We start from the raw sequence: 21,813 nt of genomic DNA on the forward strand, positions 1-21,813 counted from the left end.
GCCTTCCCTTGCCCTCCCCTCACACTGCCTTCCCTTGCCCTCCCGTCGCATTGCCTTCCCTTGCCCTCTCATCACACTGCCTACCCTTGCCCTCCCCTCACACTGCCTTCCCTTGCCCTCCCCTCATACTGCCTTCCCTTGCCCTCCCCTTACACTGCCTTCCCTTTCCCTCCCCTCACACTGCCTTCCCTTGCCCTCCCCTCACACTGCCTTACCTTGCGCTTCCCTCACAATGCCTTCCCTTGCCCTCCTCTCACACTGCCTTACCTTGCCCTCCCCTCATGCTGCCTTCCTTTTCTGCACCCCTCCTTGCTACCCCCTCCTTCCTCACTCTCCCAACCCTCCTCACTCCCCCCTCCTTCCTCACTCTGCCACCCCTCCTTACTCCTCCTTCTTTCCTCGCTCCCCTACCCCACCTCGATCTTCCTCCCTACTCATTCCCCTTCCCTCTTCACTCCCCTTCCCTCCTCTCTCACTCTCTTCCCTCCACCCCCATCCTTAGTATTCCCATCAGTGATGTGATGGGTTGTATTTGCTCGTGTCTTAATATTTATATTAAGACACTTAATTACCTTCGCATTCTGCGAAAGGTTATGTTTTGGTCGGCGTGTATTTATTTATTTATTTATTTATTTATTTATTTGTAATCTTGTGATTCGTATAACTCAAAAAGTATTAAACCGAATTGCATGAAATTTGGTGGGATGATTGGTTATTAGCCAGGAAGCATTTGATTAGATTTTGGGATCGTTCGGGTCAAGGGTCAAGGTCACGAAAAGGTCAAAATCGTCTCTTTTACGATAACACGGTCAATTTTTATTCAATTTGCATGCAACTAACTCCAAAATGTTCATAATTCAACGCCTCATCTTGTGATATGCAATATGACACAATGACGCCCAATACTCTTGTTACCGGTTAGGGGTCAAAGGTCAGGGGGGTCACGACCTTGAAAAATATGCGGTTTTTGTCATAACGCGGTCAATTCTTGTCCGCTTTACATGAACCCAGCACGAAAATGTTCAGAATTTAATGCCCAATCTTGTGACACAATGACGTCATAACACATGTCACCGGTTGGGGTAAAATGTCGGGGGGGGGTCACGCCCTTGAAAAATATGCGGTTTTCGGCATAACTCAGTCAATTCTTATTCGATTTGCATGAATCCAGCATCAAATGAGATTACCTTCTCTTGTTGAAACGTTGTATTCACCGAGCTTGCGAATGAAGACTCGCCAAAACGACGTGAGTTGATTGTTGTTTAGTCTCTAGCCCCCGAAAGTCGAAACCCTAACAGCTTGGTCATGACATTATAGATATGTGGTTTGTGTCATAAGACCATTCATATGAAACCAGTTCCCCACACTCATTCCAAGAACAAAAAAAGTAGTGGCAGCGAAGGTATGTGCTCTATGAGTGCCCGTTCTAGTTTACGTTGTGTATTAATATTATATTATTAATTTTCGAAGATTATGGTCACTGACCCTGCGACGGTCCCACATTGAAGTTGCGTAAAATTTGGTCGACCAAAAGGTCAATTTGGGCCAAATTTTCTAAAATCGTCTTTTTTCATCTGATTGATTTTAAATTTGAAGAGCATTTGCATATCAGGTTACTGATCTCAAGCACCTATTATTTTTGAGGTCACCATAGGCCAAAAGGTCAACAAAGGCTGAATTTCTAAAATCTTCAATTTTAATCCGATTAACTTGAAATTTGAAAGCATTCGCATATCAGGTCGCTGAATTCAACCACCTATTAATTTTTAAGGTAAACGTTGGCCATAAGGGCAAAAGGCCAAATTTTCTAAAATCCTCAATTTTATTGCACAACTCTCCCTCTCAATTCCAACTCCATGTGTGTGCATGGCGGCATCGCCGGGCGCCGAAGACACCCCGGTGATATTGCACGCTGGAGGATTTCTAATTTATTTATTTGCCATGGAGGTGGTGTACTTTGAATGTACCGCAACTTGTTGTTTCTTTGATCACATTTTTCTTTACCCCCCCACCCCCCATAACCTTTATCACATGTATAAGCACTATCCTTTGAAAAATAGTATTTATAAACATAAGCCTTTGCTCGCAATCCGACAAATTCACTCATAATTGAACCACCCACCTCATCTTTAAACTTTACAATCACTTTTTCATTTTCTGTGGAGAACAGATGACTACTCGGTTTGTAATTGCTTGTATGATAAATATTATTGTCTTTTTTTATTTTTTTTGGATACCTTGTCGAGGCTCGTATGAGAGCTAACACACAACGCACATCAAGGGGGGGCATGAGACAGGAGGGGAGGGAGTGGGAAAGACAAAACGGTGGGGAACAGAGACATTAGGAGACCTGTGGAAGGGAGAGGGATGGGACGGGGAACATGGGGAATATAAGATGGACATTACAGGGACTTTCAGGAAGGAGAGCAGGGAATTTGAAGGTGGTGGGCTTGGGTGGATTATCGGGGGTAGAAAAGATCGAGGATTTGGATGGGGGATGATAAGAGGTGGTGGTGAACAGCTGTTTTGAAGGCCTGGAGGGAAGAATGAGAATGAATAGAGTGAGGGAGTTTATTCCAAAGGCGGGAAAAAAGAGGAATGAAAGAGTGAAGGTGAGCAGTGATTCGTGATTTTGGTAGTTTTACCAGAAGGGGGTTGTTGGTGGACCTTGAGCGCCCTGCAGAAATGTGGTGGGGACAAATCGCAGAGAGAGCAGGGGGGGGGGGGCGAGGCTGGAGAGGAGACGGCAGAAGACAGAAAGACCACCGACCAACCTGCGGTGATTGAGTGAGAGGCCCAAAGACTCAGCCTCATTGCGGGAGATGCCAATGATCCGAAATGCCTTGGTTTCTACAGCGTGAAGCCGAGAAAGGTGGGAGGCAGGAGCACCAGCCGAGAGGGGAGAGCAGTGCTCCAGCAGGCTGCGGACAAAAGCTTTGTAAGTCGTCAGGAGCTCAGGTGGGCCGAGGAAGGACTTTGCACGACGGAGGATTCCCAGTCGCCGACTGGCTTTGGAGATGAGGTTTGAAATGTGGCTTTCCCAGGAAAGGTCATGACAGATAGTGAGATCCAGAAGCTTGAAAGAAAAGACTTCTTCCAGTGGATTGTTGAGAAAGTGGATGGGGGGGAGGTTTCTGAACGGTCCTTTCGAAGAGACATAGTGAGAGTGTGAGATTTGTCCGGATTGAAAGACATGTTCCACTTGTTGGACCAGTTTGTGATTTTATCCAGATCAGCAGTGAGCGAAGAAGCTGCTGCTTGCCGGTCTGAGGGATGACCGGTGGTACGGCAGAGGGTGGATTCATCAGCAAAGAGATACAGAGGATTTTCCAGAGTCGGAGAGATCATCGATGAAAACCAGAAAAAGAACAGGGCCCAGAACGCTACCTTGAGGAACTCCAGCCTGGACAGGAAGGGGGGGGATGAAAGAACTCCATTTAGGGCCACACGGTGACTGCGACAGGAGAGGAAGTCTGCGAGCCATGAGTGGAGATTGCCTTGGATACCATAGGAAGAGAGTTTGGTGAGCATGGCAGGGTGCCAGACTGTGTCAAAAGCACGTGATATATCCAGGGATACGGCTCTGATTTCCCGTCTGGCATTGAGGGCGTCCATCCATTGTTGGGAGAGCATAAGCAGCATATCCAGGGTAGAGTGACCTGGTCTGAAACCAAATTGATGATCAGAAATCAAGCAATTGGAGCAGAGGAAGGATTTGATGTCTGAAGCGATGATGGATTCCATAACCTTGCCGATGATTGGGAGAAGGCTGATTGGTCTGTAGTTGCAGGGATCTGTTTTTTCACCTTTTTTGTGCAGGGCAGTGATGTTTGCTGATTTCCAAGCAGATGGCAGATGGCCTTGAGCAAATGAGAGGGTGAATAGAACAGAGAGAGGGTGAGCAAGAGCAGAAGAGCAGGCTTTGAGGACACGTGGGCTGACGTCGTCTGGACCGGTTGCAGAATCTGAGTCGAGGTTTGACATTAAACTCTCCACCTTGTCAGGAGAAAAGGACACAGAGTCCAGGGTCAGTTGGGTGCGACTGGCTAACGTGGGTAGAGAAAGTGATGGGTTTTGGACACAAGATTTAGCTGCAAACACTGAGTTTAGGCATTCAGCTTTGTCACGTGCGGTATCAGCAGTGCTGCCATTTGAGGTAAAGGAGGGGTTGTAGGGGAAACATACACCAGAAACAGATTTCATTAGATGCCACCAGGATTTTGAGGAGGGAGAGAGGTTTGAGAGTTCAGACTTGAGAAGAGAAAGATGTTGTTTTCTGGCTCTCCTGAGGGTAGATACACACTTGTTCCGAGCTTTCTGGAAGGAACTGAGATTGCCCTCAGTTGGGTTTGCTTTCCATGAGGCAAAGGCAAGTTGTTTCAGGACAACTGCCTCACCACAAGCTTCAGTGAACCAAGGGCGGGAGGAAGGGTAGGACAACTGAAGACGAGAGGGGATAAATCTGTGCATGAGGGAGAGCAAGTTTCTTTGAAAGAATTCCCAGGATGAGTTGATGTTGGAGAAAGTAGTGATAGGAGACCAGTCTATAAGTTTGATGGCTGCTTGGAGACCCTGCCAGTTGGCTTGAGTGAAATGTCAGACTCGACGGCGGTGAGGTGGTTCTCTGATAATAGCCAGAGAGATGTCCATTTTGACAAGGACGTGGTCAGAAGAACCAATTGGATCGGAGGAAGAGCAGCAGATATTGTCAGGGAAATTTGTCAAAATGAGATCCAGAAGAGATGGAGTACCACTGGTTGAGATCCGGGTCGGGAAGTTGACCGATTGAGTCGCAGAAAGTTTTTGCTGAAGTGCCATGACAGGTGAGAGAGGTACCCACACCGAGCCAACTGGCATGATGACAATTGAAGTCGCCACATATGAGGAAGAGAGAGTTTGGATGAGAGGATAGAAGTTGGTCTATGTTTTCAGATAGTGAGGTGTAGATGGAGTCATCACTGTTAGGTGGACGGTACAGTACACATATAAACATGAGGTGGGAGTGGAGGGGAAGGCGTAGCCAGAGGTATTCCTGGGGGTGTCGGGGAGTGAGGGCAGTGCATGGAGAGTGAGCAACAGAGTCTTTGATTAAGAGAGCAACTCCTCCTCCAGGGCGAGGCTCAGGTCTGTCAAACCGGAGGAGGGAGTAACCAGGGAGAGATACTTGGGAGTCAGACACGTCTTGGAGGCGGAAAGTTTCTGTTAGGCAGATTATGTCTGGTTTGTAAGGGGCAACCTGTATGGAAAGATCTGAAAGGTTTGAGCGAAGGCCCCGGATATTTGAGGTCCATACTTTTAATGAAGAATTAGGGGAGGAGGCTTTGGGTGCAGGGGGTGGGGGGGGAGGGGAGAGTAGGACAAGGGACGAAGGAGGGGGGAGGTAAGGAGTGTTGTTGAAAGAGTGTGGGGGATTGCAGAATAGCTAGGGGAGGGGGCCGAATGAGGAGGAGAAAACGCTCTGTGCCGCTGGGGGAGAGGGGGGACAAGAGAGGGGGAAGAAGGCAGTTGAGGATTTGAGGAAGTGGAGTGAATAGTTGGAGGTGAGAGGGCAGTGGAAGGAGGCAGTTTTGTGGATAGGAGAGGGGCAACTTTGGGAAGGATGAGCTCGGGGGATGAATGGTGGGAGAAAGGTAAGGGGGGAGTTTTTGAGAGAGAGGCTTGGAGGGAGAAGAGTGGGATGGTTGCTTTGAGAGTGAGGGGTGAGAGGAGTGAGTTGGCACTGAAGTTGGAAAAAAGAATGGTTGATGGAAAGTGAACATTCATAGCAAACTGGGGTTTTTATAAGTTTGAGGTCAGTTATGCGATTAAACACATTTCTTGAGGGATGCAATAAAGGTGAATTCAGAGAATGGAGAGAAGAAACGCTGTAACAGTTGGATTTTTTAGGCAAGGTATGAAGGAAAGGTCGAATTGAGAGCAGTCTGTTTAAATAGTAGAAGAGTAATGCATTCTGATACAGTAAAGAGTACCACATGTGTGAAAGAGGAAGATGAAGCATTATAAGAGATACTTTTTGTTATTATTATTAATGTTTGAGAGAGTTTTCAACAGATTATGTCATGGAAGTGTTGTAGAAAAAAATCGAGGAAGAAGAGGAAGAAGAAGATGAGATGAAGAAGAAGAAGAATCGGAGAAAGGTTGTGTTTTTTTTTTGTTTTTGTTTTTTATTTAAGATAAGAAATAGAGTGATTATATGGGAGGGATGGGGGACGTTAAGAAAGTGGGAAAGATAGCAATTGAAGATAATGGGGAGAAAAAACAAATAAACATGATCGTACACCAAGGGGAACAAGGTTTTTAAGAGGCCTCAAGGGAACAAAGAGGCCTCAAGCCTCAAGTATAGGCCTCAAGCACCCAGTAAGACAAGTTCGACGAAAACTCACAAAATAGCACGATTTTTGAAACAAAACCGAACTTGGAACACTCAGCAACATGTCGGTGAGAAAATAGACATAAAACGGGACAGATAACGACTGGAAACTTAACTTTGAGATCGTCAGCAGGGAGCCCCCAAGACGACCTGCCAACGCTCCAAACCCAGAACCAGAAGTGACATATCCTCTTGTAACATATCCTCATAAACATCTTCCATATTGATTTTCAAAATAAAGCTGTCTGTGTCCATTTAAAATAGATCAACTCCTTTCTTGTATTTCTTCTTTAGGTTGTTGCCGAAGTAGTCATACATTCTTCAATCCCACTCTTCCCTCTAGCTCTTCAAAACAGCTGTTCACCACCATCTCTTATCTCCCCCCATCCAAAACCACAATCTTTTTTACCTCTGCTAATCCACCCTAAACCCACCTCCTTCAAATTCCCTGCTTTCCTTCCTGAAAGTCCTGAGAGAGAGAGAGAGAGAGAGAGAGGAGGGAGGGGAGAGAGAGAGAGAGAGAGAGAGAGAGAGAGAGAGAGAGAGAGAGAGAGTGAGAGAGGAGAGGGGAGAGAGAGAGAGAGGAGAGGAGAGAGAAGGCTGGATGCCTGAACTCGGTGTTTGCATCTAAATCGTGTGTCCAAAACCCATCGCTTTCTGTACCCACGTTAGCCAGTCGCACCCAACTGACCCTGGACTCTGTGTCCTTTTCTCCTGACAAGGTGGAGAGTTTACTGTCAAACCTCGACTCAGATTCTGCAACCGGTCCAGACGACGTCAGCCCACGTGTCCTCAAAGCCTGCTCCTCTGCTCTTGCTCACCCTCTCCCTGTTCTATCCACCCTCTCATTTGCCAAAGGTCATCTGCAATCTGCTTGGAAATCAGCAAACATTTCTGCTCTGCATAAAAAAGGTGCAAAAACAGATCCCTGCAACTACAGACCAATCAGCCTTCTCCCAATCATCAGCAAGGTTATAGAATCCATCATCGCTTCACACATTAAATCCTTCCTCTTCTCCAATGGCTTCATTTCTGATCATCAATTTCGTTTCAGACCAAGTCACTCTACGCTAGATATGCTGCTTCTGCTCTCCCAACAATGGATGGAGGTCCTCAATGCCAGACATGAAATCAGAGCCATATCCCTCGACATATCGCATGCTTTTGACACAGTCTAGCACCCTGCCCTGCTCACCAAACTCTCTTCCTATGGTATCCAAGGCCATCTCCACTCATGGTTCATATATTTCCTCCCCTGTCGCAGTCAATGTGTCCCCCTTAATGGAGTTCTTTCATCCCCCCTTCCTGTCCAGGCTGGAGTTCCTCAAGGCAGCGTTCTGGGCCCTGTTCCTTTTCTGGTTTTCATCAATGATCTCTCCGACTCCCTGGAAAATCCTTCTTATCTCTTTGCAGTACCATCTGTCATCCCTCAGACCGGCAAGCAGCAGCTTCTTCGCTCTCTGCAGATTTGGGTAAAATCACAAACTGGTCCAACATGTTGAACATGTCTTTCAATCCTGACAAATCTCATACCTTCACTACGTCTCTCCGAAAGGACCGCTTGGAACCCCCCCCCTCCCCATCTACTTTCTCAACAATCCTCTGGAATAAGTCCTTTTTTCAAGCTTCTGGTCTCATAATCTGCCATGATCTTTCCTGGGAAAGCCACATTTCCAACCTGGCCTCCAAAGCCAGTCACCGATTGGGAATCCTCCGTCATGCAACGTCCTTCCTTGGCCCACCTGAGCTCCTGACCACATACAAAGCTTTCGTCCGCAGCATGATGGAGTACTTCTTTCCCCTTTGGGCTGTTGTTCCTGCCTCTCACCTTTTCGGCTTCACGCTGTGGAAACCAAGGCATTTAGGATCATTAGTATCTCCTGCGATGAGGCCAAGTCTTCGGGCCTCTCATTCTCTCACCGCAGGCAGGTCGGTGGTCTTTCTGTCTTCTACCATCTCCTCTCTGGTCAAGCCCCCCCGCCCCATGCTCTGTCTGCGATTTGTCCCCACCATATTTCCACAGGGCGTTCAAGGTCCGCCAACAACCCCCTTCTGGTAAAACTACCAAAATCACGAATCACTGCTCACCTTCACTCTTTCATTCCTCTTTTTCCCCACCTTTGGAATAAACTCCCTCACTCTGTTCAATCCCATTCTTCCCTCCATGCCTTCAAAACAGCTGTTCATCTCCACCTCTTATCATCCGCCATCCAAATCCTCGATCTTTTCTACCCCCGTGAATCCACCCCACACCCACCTCCTTCAAATTCCCTGCTTTCCTTCCTGAAAGTCCCTGTAATATCCATCTTGTATACACCGTGTTCCTCGCCCCATCCCTCTCCCTTCCACAGATCTCCAATGTCTCTGTTCCCCACTGTTTTGTCATTCCCACTCCTGCCCCTCTTGTCTCCTGCCCCTCTTGTCTCATGCCCCCCTTGCTGTGTGTTGTGTGTTCGCTCCCATACGAGCCTCAACAAGGTATACAAAAAAAAAAAATCACCCTGCGTGTGAAACACCGGAATGATCGTTTATGGCTTTGTCGAGATTGGAACCCAGACAGACAGCTTCGAGGAAGTGTGCCTACCTCTCAGCTATCCTGCCATGTTGTGGCGATTCATTGTTTTCTAACAATTGAAAACATTTTTTACTCGTTGTAATCATCTAATTTATTTTGCTTTCTAACTCCGGAGATGTCCTCACGGAGAAGTGCGCTGCAGTAACTCCATCAAAGCTTGCAGATATCGAAGCTTGAAGAGAGCTTCAAGCAAGCATGCCAACCACATGGTTGAAGAAACTTTTAAAAACAAAATGTTTAATATTTTGATATGTATCTATCTATGACAAAGTGACCGGTCCTATTATGAAAGATCATAGAAAAAGGGGAAACGTCAAAATATAATTGCACATTTTCAGCAACGAGCCACTGCCCGAGGGACCGTACGACAATGCGGGGCCAAACACAGGCAAGTTGGGCCTGAACTTTGTTCAAGTCGATGGATGTATTCGGTGACGGTGTGAATACTTTTGCCGTGTACAACCATGGCATGGAAATGAACAACCAAGCATCTTGTTTAGCACTCACCAAGTGCTCACTCAAGCAAACACTCCAACAAAACGGTTGATAAGGAACAGCAGGTTTGGCAAGCGATTAGCAATCGCCAATCGGTCATATAAACACCATGTACCTGGACACACCCGGAATATCAAGCAATATCCAAATTAGACAAAATAATGAGCCCTTTGTTAGCAGTCAGAACTGCTGCTGAATTTAATTATGAAGTTTAAATTTTGAAATTCAGCTCAGATTAAGAGATTAGAGAGGTTATTGCATGTGTGGAAATGAAATAAGGCCACAAACGCTGGTATATGTGGCAGTTTTAGCATTTAATTGCATTCCCTCAAGCAATTCGTAGTCATGATGGATGATGAGGCATTTGATGATATGAGTGAGGAAAGTGAAAAAAAATTTTTTTTTAACTTTATCGTGAAGAAACCATTGTGGCCTGTTCCAAGTCAGGGCATTGATGAGCAGGCCACAGACAATGGCAAATTAAGACCCCAGTGTGGGACAGAAAGGTGACCAATGATGAGCCTTGATGAAGGATAATTAAATTAGGAAATTATTTATCTTCAAAAGGGGTTGTTTAAATGAACCCAAACACTCAATTTTCATTCATGCGCTACCTTGGAGTTCCCTTTGGGTGCATGCAATGTTTGGGGCCTCTAGGTTTCATGGTTTTGGAGTTATGGATGAGATGTATGGACTGACTGACACACACTGACATTTATTGGTGGAGATGGACAGATGCTGAAAAACAATGGTGAAGGGGTGGGAGTTTTATTTTTTGAATCACCAATCTATTTTTGAATTGGAAAGAGCAGTGAAGAGTAGATTTGAGGCTCATTAGGAATCATCTCTATTTTCACAGAAAACGATGATTAAAAATACACAAACTAGATGGTGTTCATTGAATACTTACCCAACGCAGTCCTGAGAAGGACTTGGTGTGAGTCATCTCTTCTGGTGGCAAATTCATAATTAAAGACATAGGGACAATACCCCTGGGTGCTCACCTTGTAGCAGCTGGATTAGAAAACCAGGGAACCACTAGTACGCATGGATGATGCACAAAATATGCAACGGAGAAGAAAGTAAATACCTTTGGATTTTTTTTTAATGCCGTGAAATAACTTTAGTACATCACGGGTGATAAAGGTTGTGGTCAAGTTTCATCAAAATTGTGTTTGTGGTTTCAGAGAAGAAAGCAAGTACATATTTTGGGGAGCAATCCCTGTGTAGAACTCCTTCAACTTCAAATTTTTCAGTGGTGTGAACAAGAACCCTTACACCCCTTAGACCCTGATTTTTCTAATGTCATGAACATACTTTCGTACATCATGGGTGATGAAGGCTGTGGTCAAGTTTCATTGAAATTGTTTATTTAGTTTCGGAGAAGATCCCCCCCCATTAGACCCCGATTTTTCTAATATCATGAACAAACTTTGGTACATCATGGGTGATGAAGGTTGTGGTAAAGTTTCATCGAAATCATATGTGTAGTTTCAGAAAACAAGTTTCAAGATGGACGGACAGACGGACGGACGACGTGCCATCCCATAAGCTCCCCAAAACTGCGTTCCATGTGAGCTAAAAATAAATTGTATCTAAATGACAAATTCCATTCACCGTCAAGGAAGTGGGCCGTGATGGTGATGAAATGCGCGAGTTTGACAAGATGTCCAGATGTCTGTTGTGAGGGCACTGGAAGTAGCAAGGTCAATCATCCTGGTAAGCTTTGCCCTGGTTTCTTGATTCACTTGAGGAAGTATCATTCACATGAATTGTGTGAGGACTTGTGAGGTCATATTTTCAGTTTAAAGCCCTTGCAAAGTCTTTGAAGCCAGAGTGTTCAACAACAGATACAGGCTGCATGTCTCAAACGATCATATCTATCAGCATTTGTTCAAAGTGATATTGTCTCGGGGAATCGGTGCCGTACTTGGACATTTTACAAAAAGTGCTTTCAATCATCGAGTGCGAAAGTGAACTTGTTGCTGTTGCAGACTTTGGTTTCTTTGAATCTGAAATATCAACCGTCACTCAAAGGTACTCTCTCTGGTGTTTGGTTTTCAAATATTTTCGCATATTGAACGTATTACAGTGATGAGCAATGTATATTGAACAAAGTGAGCATGTAACTTTTGACCTTCCCAAAATATGTTTAGTTTCAGAGACTGATTTAACCTTCCCAAAATAGTCCCAACCTTCCCAAAATAGTTCTTTACCCTTCCAATAATAGTTCCAAACTGCACTTCTGGACCTTTTAAATGATGTGTTGTCAAAACATTAATACTCAAATACCTATCACTTATCAGTGGATGTATTGCTTACCTGTCGGTCAGCAAAGAAATCAGCACACTTACCGAGCCAACTGTAAGTGGCTTGCTGTTCATTTAAAAGGAACACGCCCTTGGAGTTTGCAAGTCACTTGCTTTTGCTGACAATATTGCAAAAGGGATGCCCCAAGGACATGTTCCTTTTACGTTAATACATTACCAGGCCACTTGTAACCGCAACATGCCCAACAGGTATGAAACAAAAAAAATCACCCCCCAAAAATTGTTTATTCCTCGGAAGTAGGAAGTGTATCAGAATACGCATGCTCCAGATGTGGGTATGTACTCATTATGCGTGCACACACATGTACCCAATAAATGAAAGTGTCACTTCTGCTTGAGCTGAGCCTGTGGAGTCATCAACGTTGTTACGGGCTGTCAGAAATTTGAACCAAATTCTGTGATGGAAGTCCTGAAGCCTCCTGGACTGATTAATTTTAAGGCGTTGAATGCTGCCGATGCATGGGACAAGTGGGCTGCACAATTTTCGAATTACTTCAAGGCCGCCAAACTCAAGAAGAAAGACACTGATGTGAAAATCGTTACCGGCCCCTGAAGCTGACCGAGAAGTCCTCCTTCCTGTGTACATTCAACATATCCTGGGGCAGGATGAGATTCTGCTGCATGCTTTTCGTCATACTATCAGCCAGTGGAATTATGCATTAGAGGAACCAGGAAGCCTTCGTCGACATTTCTGGTGTGCAGGTCATCGCCGATGACATGATCATTGCTGCTGAGACTGTGGCAGAGCATGATCAAATCCTGCACAAGGTCTTGCAGAGAGCTCGCCAACAACATGTGAAGTTTGACAGGACCAAGGTACAGCTCCGAGTGCCCAAAGTGCTGTGCATGGGCAACATCATCAGTCGTCGGGACTGACTCCAGGTAAAATCCAAGGTCCAAACGATTGCTGACATGCCGACACCAGAAGACAGACCAGCAGTCTTCAGCACCTGTTGGGTATGGTCAAATACCTAGTACAGTATTTACCAAACGAGTCGGAGATAATGGCACCACTCCGTGCACTGCTCAAGAAGGGCACACACAAAGTCTCAACAAAGTCAAAGCGGCACTGGCAACATAAGCCCTTCTGAGATACTATGACGTCTCCAAGCCGGTGACAGTCCAAGCAGATACGGGCAAGAGTGGGCTTGGGTCTACTCCAGGAGGGACGGCCTGTTCACTTTGCATCAAGGTCCATGATGGACACTGAAAATAACTATGCGCAGGTCGAAAAGGAACTGTTGGTAGTCTCCGATGTGTGCCACAAGTTCCACCAGTACATGTACGAGAAGCTTGTGAATGTGCAGATGGATCAGTAACCATGAGAGGCAATTTTCAAGAAACCTCTGAGCATGTGAATGCTCTTGAGACTCCCGGAATATGAGCTAGATGTGAAGTATTTCCTGGGAATGTACATGTAAGTATGTGGCCGACAGGCTGAGTCATGCATACTTATCTGGTGATTGAGCAGACATCCAGATGGAAAAGGACAAAGAAGACATGGTTCACTGCCTGTATGCCAGTGAGTGTCATGAGGCAAGAACAGATCTGAGCTGGAGCAGCTGAGGACCCTGACCTCCATATGGGAAGGCCAATTGGAAGCACAGTGCTCTTAGTGCAGTGGTTCAGGGGCCAAATTTTTGTCATACCTTGCACAACTTTAGAACAAGACAAAATAGGTATCATTTTGTTCCTTAGGATGTCTGCTTAAGGAAAAGTGATGTTGTACTCGTGAAATCTCCTGCTGACATGGCATATTAACCCCTTGCATCCGGAAACATTGAAAATATGGGAATAGAAAAAAATCTCCTGTTGGTTGATTATTCTTGCAAGTTGCAAAAGTGGTGGAGATCGAGGACAACACTGTCACCACTATCGTCACCCACATTCTTGTTAGTTATGAAAACGTTTGAGAATAAAAGTTATGGCTTTTAAATGCTTATGACTTCAGTCGATAGGAGTTTTTTAAGTGGATAATTTTGCACACATTTGAATGGGTGGCCATTTTTCCCCCATGCTATCCCTAAATATGGAGTACAATTGTACTCCATAATAGATTGAAGTATCTCTTGGATATTTCTATTTCATTTTTTTTTGTTTTATTTGACTCGTTAGTAGTGGGCTGTGCTGCCTTTCAATAGGTAGTGTAGTTTGAACCGTATCCTACATTGTTCTTAGGTAATTAAACATAGAGCCAATACGCCTAGGCGCTCACCGAGTAGTGGCTGAATAAGAAACCAAGGAACCACTGGTATGCATGGATGACCCACAAAATATGCAATGGAGAAGAAAGTAAATACCGATGGAATTTTTTTTCAATGGCATGAACAAATTTTGGTGCATCACGGGTGATGAAGGTTGTGGTCGAGTTTCATCGGAATTGTGTGTGGTTTCTGAGAAGAAAACATACACCTATTTTGGGGTGAATCTCCCCCCCCCCCGCCGCCCCGGACACTCCCTTTTGACCTCAATTTTTTTAATGGCGTGAACAAACTTTAGTACGTTATGGGTGATGAAGGTTGCGGTCAAGTTTTATTGAAATTACGTGTGTGGTTTCGGAGAAGAACGCAAATACATATTTTGAGGGGCACCCCCGTTGCACCCACTTAGATCCCGATTTTTGGAATGTTATGAACAAACTTTGGTACACTATTGTTGAGGAAGGTTGTGGTCAAGTTTCATCAGAATTGTGGAGTACAATTGTACTCCATAATAGATTGAAGTATCTCTTGGATATTTCTATTTCATTTTTTTTTTGTTTTATTTGACTCGTTAGTAGTGGGCTGTGCTGCCTTTCAATAGGTAGTGTAGTTTGAACCGTATCCTACATTGTTCTTAGGTAATTAAACATAGAGCCAATACGCCTAGGCGCTCACCGAGTAGTGGCTGAATAAGAAACCAAGGAACCACTGGTATGCATGGATGACCCACAAAATATGCAATGGAGAAGAAAGTAAATACCGATGGAATTTTTTTTCAATGGCATGAACAAATTTTGGTGCATCACGGGTGATGAAGGTTGTGGTCGAGTTTCATCGGAATTGTGTGTGGTTTCTGAGAAGAAAACATACACCTATTTTGGGGTGAATCTCCCCCCCCCCCCGCCGCCCCGGACACTCCCTTTTGACCTCAATTTTTTTAATGGCGTGAACAAACTTTAGTACGTTATGGGTGATGAAGGTTGCGGTCAAGTTTTATTGAAATTACGTGTGTGGTTTCGGAGAAGAACGCAAATACATATTTTGAGGGGCACCCCCGTTGCACCCACTTAGATCCCGATTTTTGGAATGTTATGAACAAACTTTGGTACACTATTGTTGAGGAAGGTTGTGGTCAAGTTTCATCAGAATTGTTTGTCTCTGAGAAGAAAGCAAATATCTATTTAGGTGGCAACCCCCCTCCCCCCCCCCCGCATGAACTCCCTCCGTAGACCCGCTCATTCCCTGTTTTTTTCTAATGTCATGAACAAACTTTAGTATGCCACGGATTATGAAGGTTGTGGTTGTTTCATCAGAATTGCATGTGTAGTTGCTGAGAAGAAAGCAAACATGTATTTTTGCGGGAAAACCCCATGGACCCCTTTCAAGCCCGATTATTATTATTATTATTATTATTATTATTATTATTATTATTATTATATATATATTTTTAATGCCAGGAACAAACTTTACGAAAATACACGGTAATGAACGTTGTGGTAAAGTTTCATCAAAATCGTATGTGTAGTTTCAGAGAAGAAGTTGAAAGTATTTGTGGACGGACGGACGGATGACGCACCATCCCATAAGCTCCCTGGAGCTAAAAATGAACCACATAGCGTTGATTGTTTTCAACTGCATGGCAGGCAAGCACATGAATCCGTCTTTACTCTCGATATGCATATGAAGATTGGTTGTTTCGACTTGTTTCCTCATTACTGAATCTGTCGGTTTACTGCATGTACCACTGTTTAATGGAGAATGCCTGAAGGGTAGTTTGAAAAACAGAAAGCGGGGGATGTTTTTTGTGTAACTCATCGGGATGATTGATCAAAAGGATATTTTGGTTTGCATTGTTTTCTCCTTGGTTTGAACTCCCGGACAGCAAATCTATTCAACTCAAACAAGCAGGTTAATAGTTGGTCAGACGGAGATGTAAATCTGTCTGTGCCATATCTGTTTTGGTTGAGGAAGTTTGTGATTCCACGATATCTGTTGAAAGGTGAATATGTTTTTGTACTGATATGCTGGCCAAAGTCTCTTGTCTTTGTCTTTTCAGGTACCAATGGTGCTGTGTCCCCTGCAGGGCTTATAGCAAGTGCTTGTGGAGGGCTTACTGTGGGACTTGCATTTTTTATTGGCACTAACGCCTTGGCACCTGGTCTGGAGGCAGCTCCCCCACAATGGCCCCTGATACTGTACGGAGCTCTCGCTGGCTTTTTTGGATCCATCATAGACTCATTCCTTGGAGCTACCTTACAGTATTCAGGTCAGAGTTTGTGAGTAACATCTCCAGCAATCGGTCTTCCCTTTTTAATGCCGATTTTATGTGCCAAGAGGTAACAAGTTGATGACACAGATGGAATAGTAGTGATAATTCAGAATCTAAAGGCCCAGTCACACCTTGACGTTTTAGCCAGCGATGGCAACGTATTAAAATTTATGTAAAACGCTGGCTTACGTTGAACTTTTGATGTTTTTTTTTTAAAGATTCGGACGTATTCATAGCGACTTGGTCTTGTGTATAACGCATTAGTAACGGACACAGAACGTTTCGTTGTGTTATAGATAACTTATACCAACGAATGCTGAACCTGTTGTCGGCCTACACAACCTATGCCCAACGATAGTATAACTTAGGCATAGCGCGTGGCACGCATCGCCGACGATGTCGTGACGTAGCCGATTAAAAGGCTGACGCACAACGATTCGAATCATAACTGCCGTAGAAATGGAAGTGTCAACATCGCAGTCACACCTTGGCGATCTTGTCAGCGTATGCCGACCTAAGAAAAATGTGTCTAAAACGTTGGGGCACGTCAAATACGGTATGAGTAAGTTTGGTATACGTGAGTAGAACGCTAAAGTACGCTATCATACATCGTAGTAAGTAGAGTACGTCAAGAAATTTTAAACATGTTCAAAACTTTACGACATACTTGGCGTATGACACACGTTCCGCATGCGATGGGGATAAGTTGTACACACGATATGCGGACGCTTACACACGTCCACAAAGGCTACTTATAAGCTACTCATAAGTCGAAACACGTCGAGGTAATGTCTTTTTTACGCGGAACTTATTTCTAACTTATATTTGACGTGCTTTGAACCAATTCTTTACATAGTCCCAACACACATTGACGTATGTAGACGTATTCCAATGACGTCTTCCGATCGACAAAAAAAATAAATGAACGTGTTTCTAACTTACAACTGCCATATAAAGACGTGTTCTCAGCGATTTTGGGAATTGGTATATAAAAATGGTGTTCATAAAAGGGGAACCCAACAGTGTTTTCGAGTCCTTTTTTGAGTCGATGTCCATGTCAGCAGTAACAGTATCAGTATCAGTATTAGTATTAGTAGTAGTTTGTTCATGTTGGCAGTAGTAGGTGAGTGTGAGGGCGAGGGTGTGGGTTATGATGGATCCTCCTTGCGTCCACGTGTCCACGGGTAGGAGACATCTTTGCACCATTGTTCGAAGTTCTTTGCGGCTAATTTTTTATGGGGCATTTTCAACAATGAGCTATGGCTTGTTTTTACGATTTAGGTCTATTCATAACGGGTTGAACAAATGCACAATGAACTAATAATGTGCATAGAGCGCTTCGATAACTTATAGATACGGTATACCAACGAATAATTATCGTGTAGCCGGCGTTCACAAACTATGCCCAACGATAGCCTAACTTATCCATATCGTGCGGCAGTTTATCTTTGCCGGTGACGTGGGGTTTGCTACTCATAGGCTGCCACTCAACGATTTAAATGGCTGCATCTCCACTATTGAAAGTAGACGCTTGCGTTCAACAATTGGATTTTTTTTTTACACTCAACGACTTTTAAACGGTACTACTCAGCTATTTTCATTGTTTACAATGAACGATTTAAATTGCTGTCACTCGCCTTTGTTTTTTGACGCTGGCGCTCGGAAATTTTAATCGTTTCGATTGAACGTGCTAAATCGCTCAAACTCCACTATTGAAAGTAGACGCTTGCGCTCAACAATTGGATTTTTTTACACTCAACGACTTTTAAACGGTACCACTCAACTATTTTCATTGTTTACAATGAACGATTTAAATTGCTGTCACTCGCCTTTGTTTTTTGACGCTGGGGTTTGGAAATTTGAAGCGTTTCTTCTGAATGTGTTAAAACGCTCAAACTCGACTATTTTAAATAGACGCTGCCGATGGACAATTGGAATCATGGCCAAGCTAGACATCGAAGTGTGAACATCCTCGTCATGCCGAAGAAAAGTTTGAAGAATGCTGCAAATAAGTGTCCTGGCCGTGGCCGTGGACGCTGACGCAAGGACGATCCATTATACCGATGTCTTTCAGCCTATGAGTAACTTAAAAGTAACGTCTGTCGACATGTGGCAATGATCGCGTAACGTGCCAACAACACGTTAATCATCGGTTAGAAATAAGTTTCGGGTATGCTAAACATTACCTCGGCGTGTCTCAACTTATGATTAACTTACAAGTAGCATGTGTTGACGTCTGTCAACGATCGCAGACCGTGCATACAACTTGTGGCCAGCGTAGCGGAACGTGTGAGTCATACGCCGGCATACGTCATGAAATTTCAAGCATGCAAAAATTTGAGGACAACCGAAAAGTACAACGTTTAAAGCCAGCGTACAACGACGTATGGCAGTGTTTTTCAGCGTGCTCTCAATGTTATCAAAACTTGCCCATAACGTATTCAACGTGTGCCAGCGTTTTAGAAAAAAATTTCAAAAATCGGCATACGTTGGCTCAAACGTCAAGGTGTGACTGGGCCTTAAATAGTTTCCGTTCAAGGTTCATCAGGTCACAGGTCATTTCACATTGAGTAATGGTCCTTAATTGACTCTGTCAATGAAAACTGCCATTTGTTGGCCAAGGAGGTAATTGAAACCCGTGTGCAGTGTCAAATTCATTTTCATGATCAAACTCCATCTTCTCACAAACTGTGACTTTGTTATTTGGTCAGGGCACTCGTACACAAATGTCTACTCCTTTCTAAAAATAATACAAGTGATAAAAACTTTTTTTTTTTTAATGAAAAAGGATGAAGGGATGTTCCTCCAAAAAGATGTAAACAAGGTGGGGATGGTCACAGGAAATGATCATGTGAAACCATCCCTACATCTTTATTCTTTGAATAATAGTTGTGTGTGTGTGTGTGTGTGTGTGTGTGTGTGTGTGTGTGTGTGTGTGTGTGTGTGCGTGTGTGCGTGCGTGCGTGCGTGCGTGTGTGCATGCGTGCGTGCGTGCGTGCGTGCGTGCGCGCGCGCGCTTCAAAGTATAGAAACTTAACTCCATCCTTCATCACCCATGATGTACCAAAGATTGTTCATGGCATTAAAAAAAATTGGGTCGAAGGGGATCTACAGGGTGGGTTGCCTCCCAAAAGAGGTATTTGCTTTCTTTTCAGAAACTACACACAATTCCGATGAAACTTGACCACCACCTTCATCACCCGTGATGTACTAAAGTTTGTTCTCCTCTCTCTCATCTATCCTCTTCGGGCCAAGTGGCCTATAAGGCTGCACCAAAGTTTGCTCATGCATCATTAAAAAAAATAATCCATTGGTGTTTACTTTCTTCTCCATTTCATCTTTTGTGGGTCATCCATGCCTACCAATGGTTCCCTGGTTATCTTATCCAGCCGCTACCAGGTGAGCACCCAGAGGCATTGCCTCTATGTTTATACCTCTGGTGTCTAAGTCGCTGGTGGCATTATATTTTCTCGTTGTCCGTCCGTATGTACGTACGTCCATGCAAATTTTCTCTGTTTTCTCTGCAATTGCTTATCCGATTGACACAATTTTCACCATCGATGCAACTACTCATGTAAATTTTTTTAATGATAATTATGACGTCATAGGTCACATGGGATGGCAGCTGCACCAAGGAAGAAATTGAAACTTGGCACCTGGCAACTACCCTGCATGGGGAATAAGGGTGATTTGACTCTGACATCGGTGATGTGGTATCCCGTTCAAAATTCGACATGTAGAACGCTACATTTGATCAGTATGAAAATTTGTGAGGTTCATCTTGGGATTGGTTGGTTGACAGCCATTTTTTATGACATCATCAGTCATGTGGTTTTGCAGCCATATTGTTTTCAAAAAAAATCTTCTCCAGAACTGTTTTAAAGATCGAAGTGAAACTGCATAAAAATTATCCACTAACCATCTTGAATAAGTTTGATAACTATGATTTAATGGGTCACATGGTCTGGCAGGCATCTTGGATTTATCATAAAACCTTCAAAAAATCTTCTCCAGAATGGCTAGACATATTGAGGGGAAACTTCACACACCTATTCACCATGCCTTGTTGACACGAGGGTGATAAAGAATAATTGATGTCGCATGGTTTGGCAGCCATATTGGATTGAAGAAAAATATTCAATAATGTTTTCTCTGGAACTGCTTATCCGATCGAAGCATAATTTACGAAATATCATCTCACCCTGATGCTGAATACAGTGTGAAATGATGATGTCAGAGGTCATGTGGTGTGGCAGCCATATTGGATGGAAAAATGAACCTTATCCATCAAAACAAAACTTCACACATGTAATCATCTACCCAATCATGGACAAAGTCCAAATTTTCAATGCCCTTGGTCGTGTGGTTTGGCAGCCATATTAGTTTGAAAACCAAAAATTAAAAAACCTTTTTTCTCCAAAACCGCTTAACAGATCATTATGAAACATGTTGCATCACATGGAGCAAGGCCAGTGGATCACAACTGCAAAGATTCCCATCGATTGCTATCGCGGTTTCCAAAATATAATTTTTTAATATTTTCCTTGAAACAAATGTGGCTGCCACACTACGTAACTGATTACATCATTTTTAACTCACATTTATGCAGCAAGCGCAGTGGATCATGACCTCAATGAATAGTATTGATAAGTAAAATGGTTTCAGAGAAATAATTGTTTAATTATAACCTTAAAACCAAGGTGGCTGCCACATCATGTGATTGATGAGGTCATTGTTAAATAAAATATTTGCAGCAACATTAGTGGATCATCACTGCAAAGCCTTCCTTCAAAAGGCAAAGCGGTTTCAGAGAATTTTTTTTTTTAATGTGATCGACTCGGTATGGGAAATATTTATTGAAAATTTCAACATCATCGGTCACATGGTCTCGCAGCCATATTGGACAAAAAGCCTTCTCCGATCAACGTGAAACTCCAAAGATGTAATCGGCCATTCATTCTGAATTTGATTTGATAAAGACGATATTGTGGGTCAGGTGTCCGATCGAAGAGGGGTTGTATCGAAGCGGACAGCATGGTTTTATTTATCACCATAGAAATTTCATGACATTTTCACCATAGATGCGACTACTCATGTGGAATGTTTTTACAATAACTATGACATCATAGGTCACATGGTGTGGCAGCCATTTTGGTTAAAAAAAGAAAAACTTTGGACCTTTATAACTCCAAAACCGCTCTATGGAAAAAAAATTGAAACTTGGCACATGTGAAGTACAACCCAAGGGAAACGAGTGTGATTATTTTTTTTATATCATACGTGACTTCGTTATGACATCATAATTGCATATGTCAAACACTTTATCCGATCAGTATGAAAATTTTTGAGGGTCACCTGGGTCTAAATTGTAATTGGCAAAAAATTGATGACATCTTCGGTCACGTGGTTCGGCAGCCATATTGTTTTGAACATAAAACCTTCAAAAATCTTCTCTGAAACCGCTGAACAGATTGAGGCGAAACTTTACATGTATGATCATCTATCCATGAGGAACAAAAAGTTATCCACCAATGACGTCATCGGTCACATGGTTTGGCAGCTATTTTTTGAAG

The 21,813-nt window shown here is 43.7% G+C and overlaps 1 protein-coding gene across 5 annotated transcripts in view; it reads left to right on the forward strand.

The window, feature by feature from the left end:
- The window catches only part of LOC147025677 (transmembrane protein 19-like), a 104,866-nt gene that overhangs the window by 63,314 nt on the left and 19,739 nt on the right, over window positions 1-21,813 (forward strand). For 4 of the 5 annotated variants that reach the window (XM_085880350.1, XM_085880353.1, XM_085880352.1 and 1 more), the window contains one exon: window positions 16,028-16,237. In XM_085880350.1, coding sequence (XP_085736476.1) covers window positions 16,028-16,237 — 210 coding nt within the window. Of the gene's footprint in view, window positions 1-16,027; window positions 16,248-21,813 lie in introns of all 5 variants that reach the window. The other variant, XM_085880354.1, reaches the window with a different exon arrangement.

Source organism: Eptatretus burgeri, chromosome 5 (genome assembly GCF_056783735.1).
Source record: "Eptatretus burgeri isolate ZD-2024b chromosome 5, Ebu_testis_v1, whole genome shotgun sequence".
NCBI classification, from domain to species: Eukaryota; Metazoa; Chordata; class Myxini; order Myxiniformes; family Myxinidae; genus Eptatretus; species Eptatretus burgeri.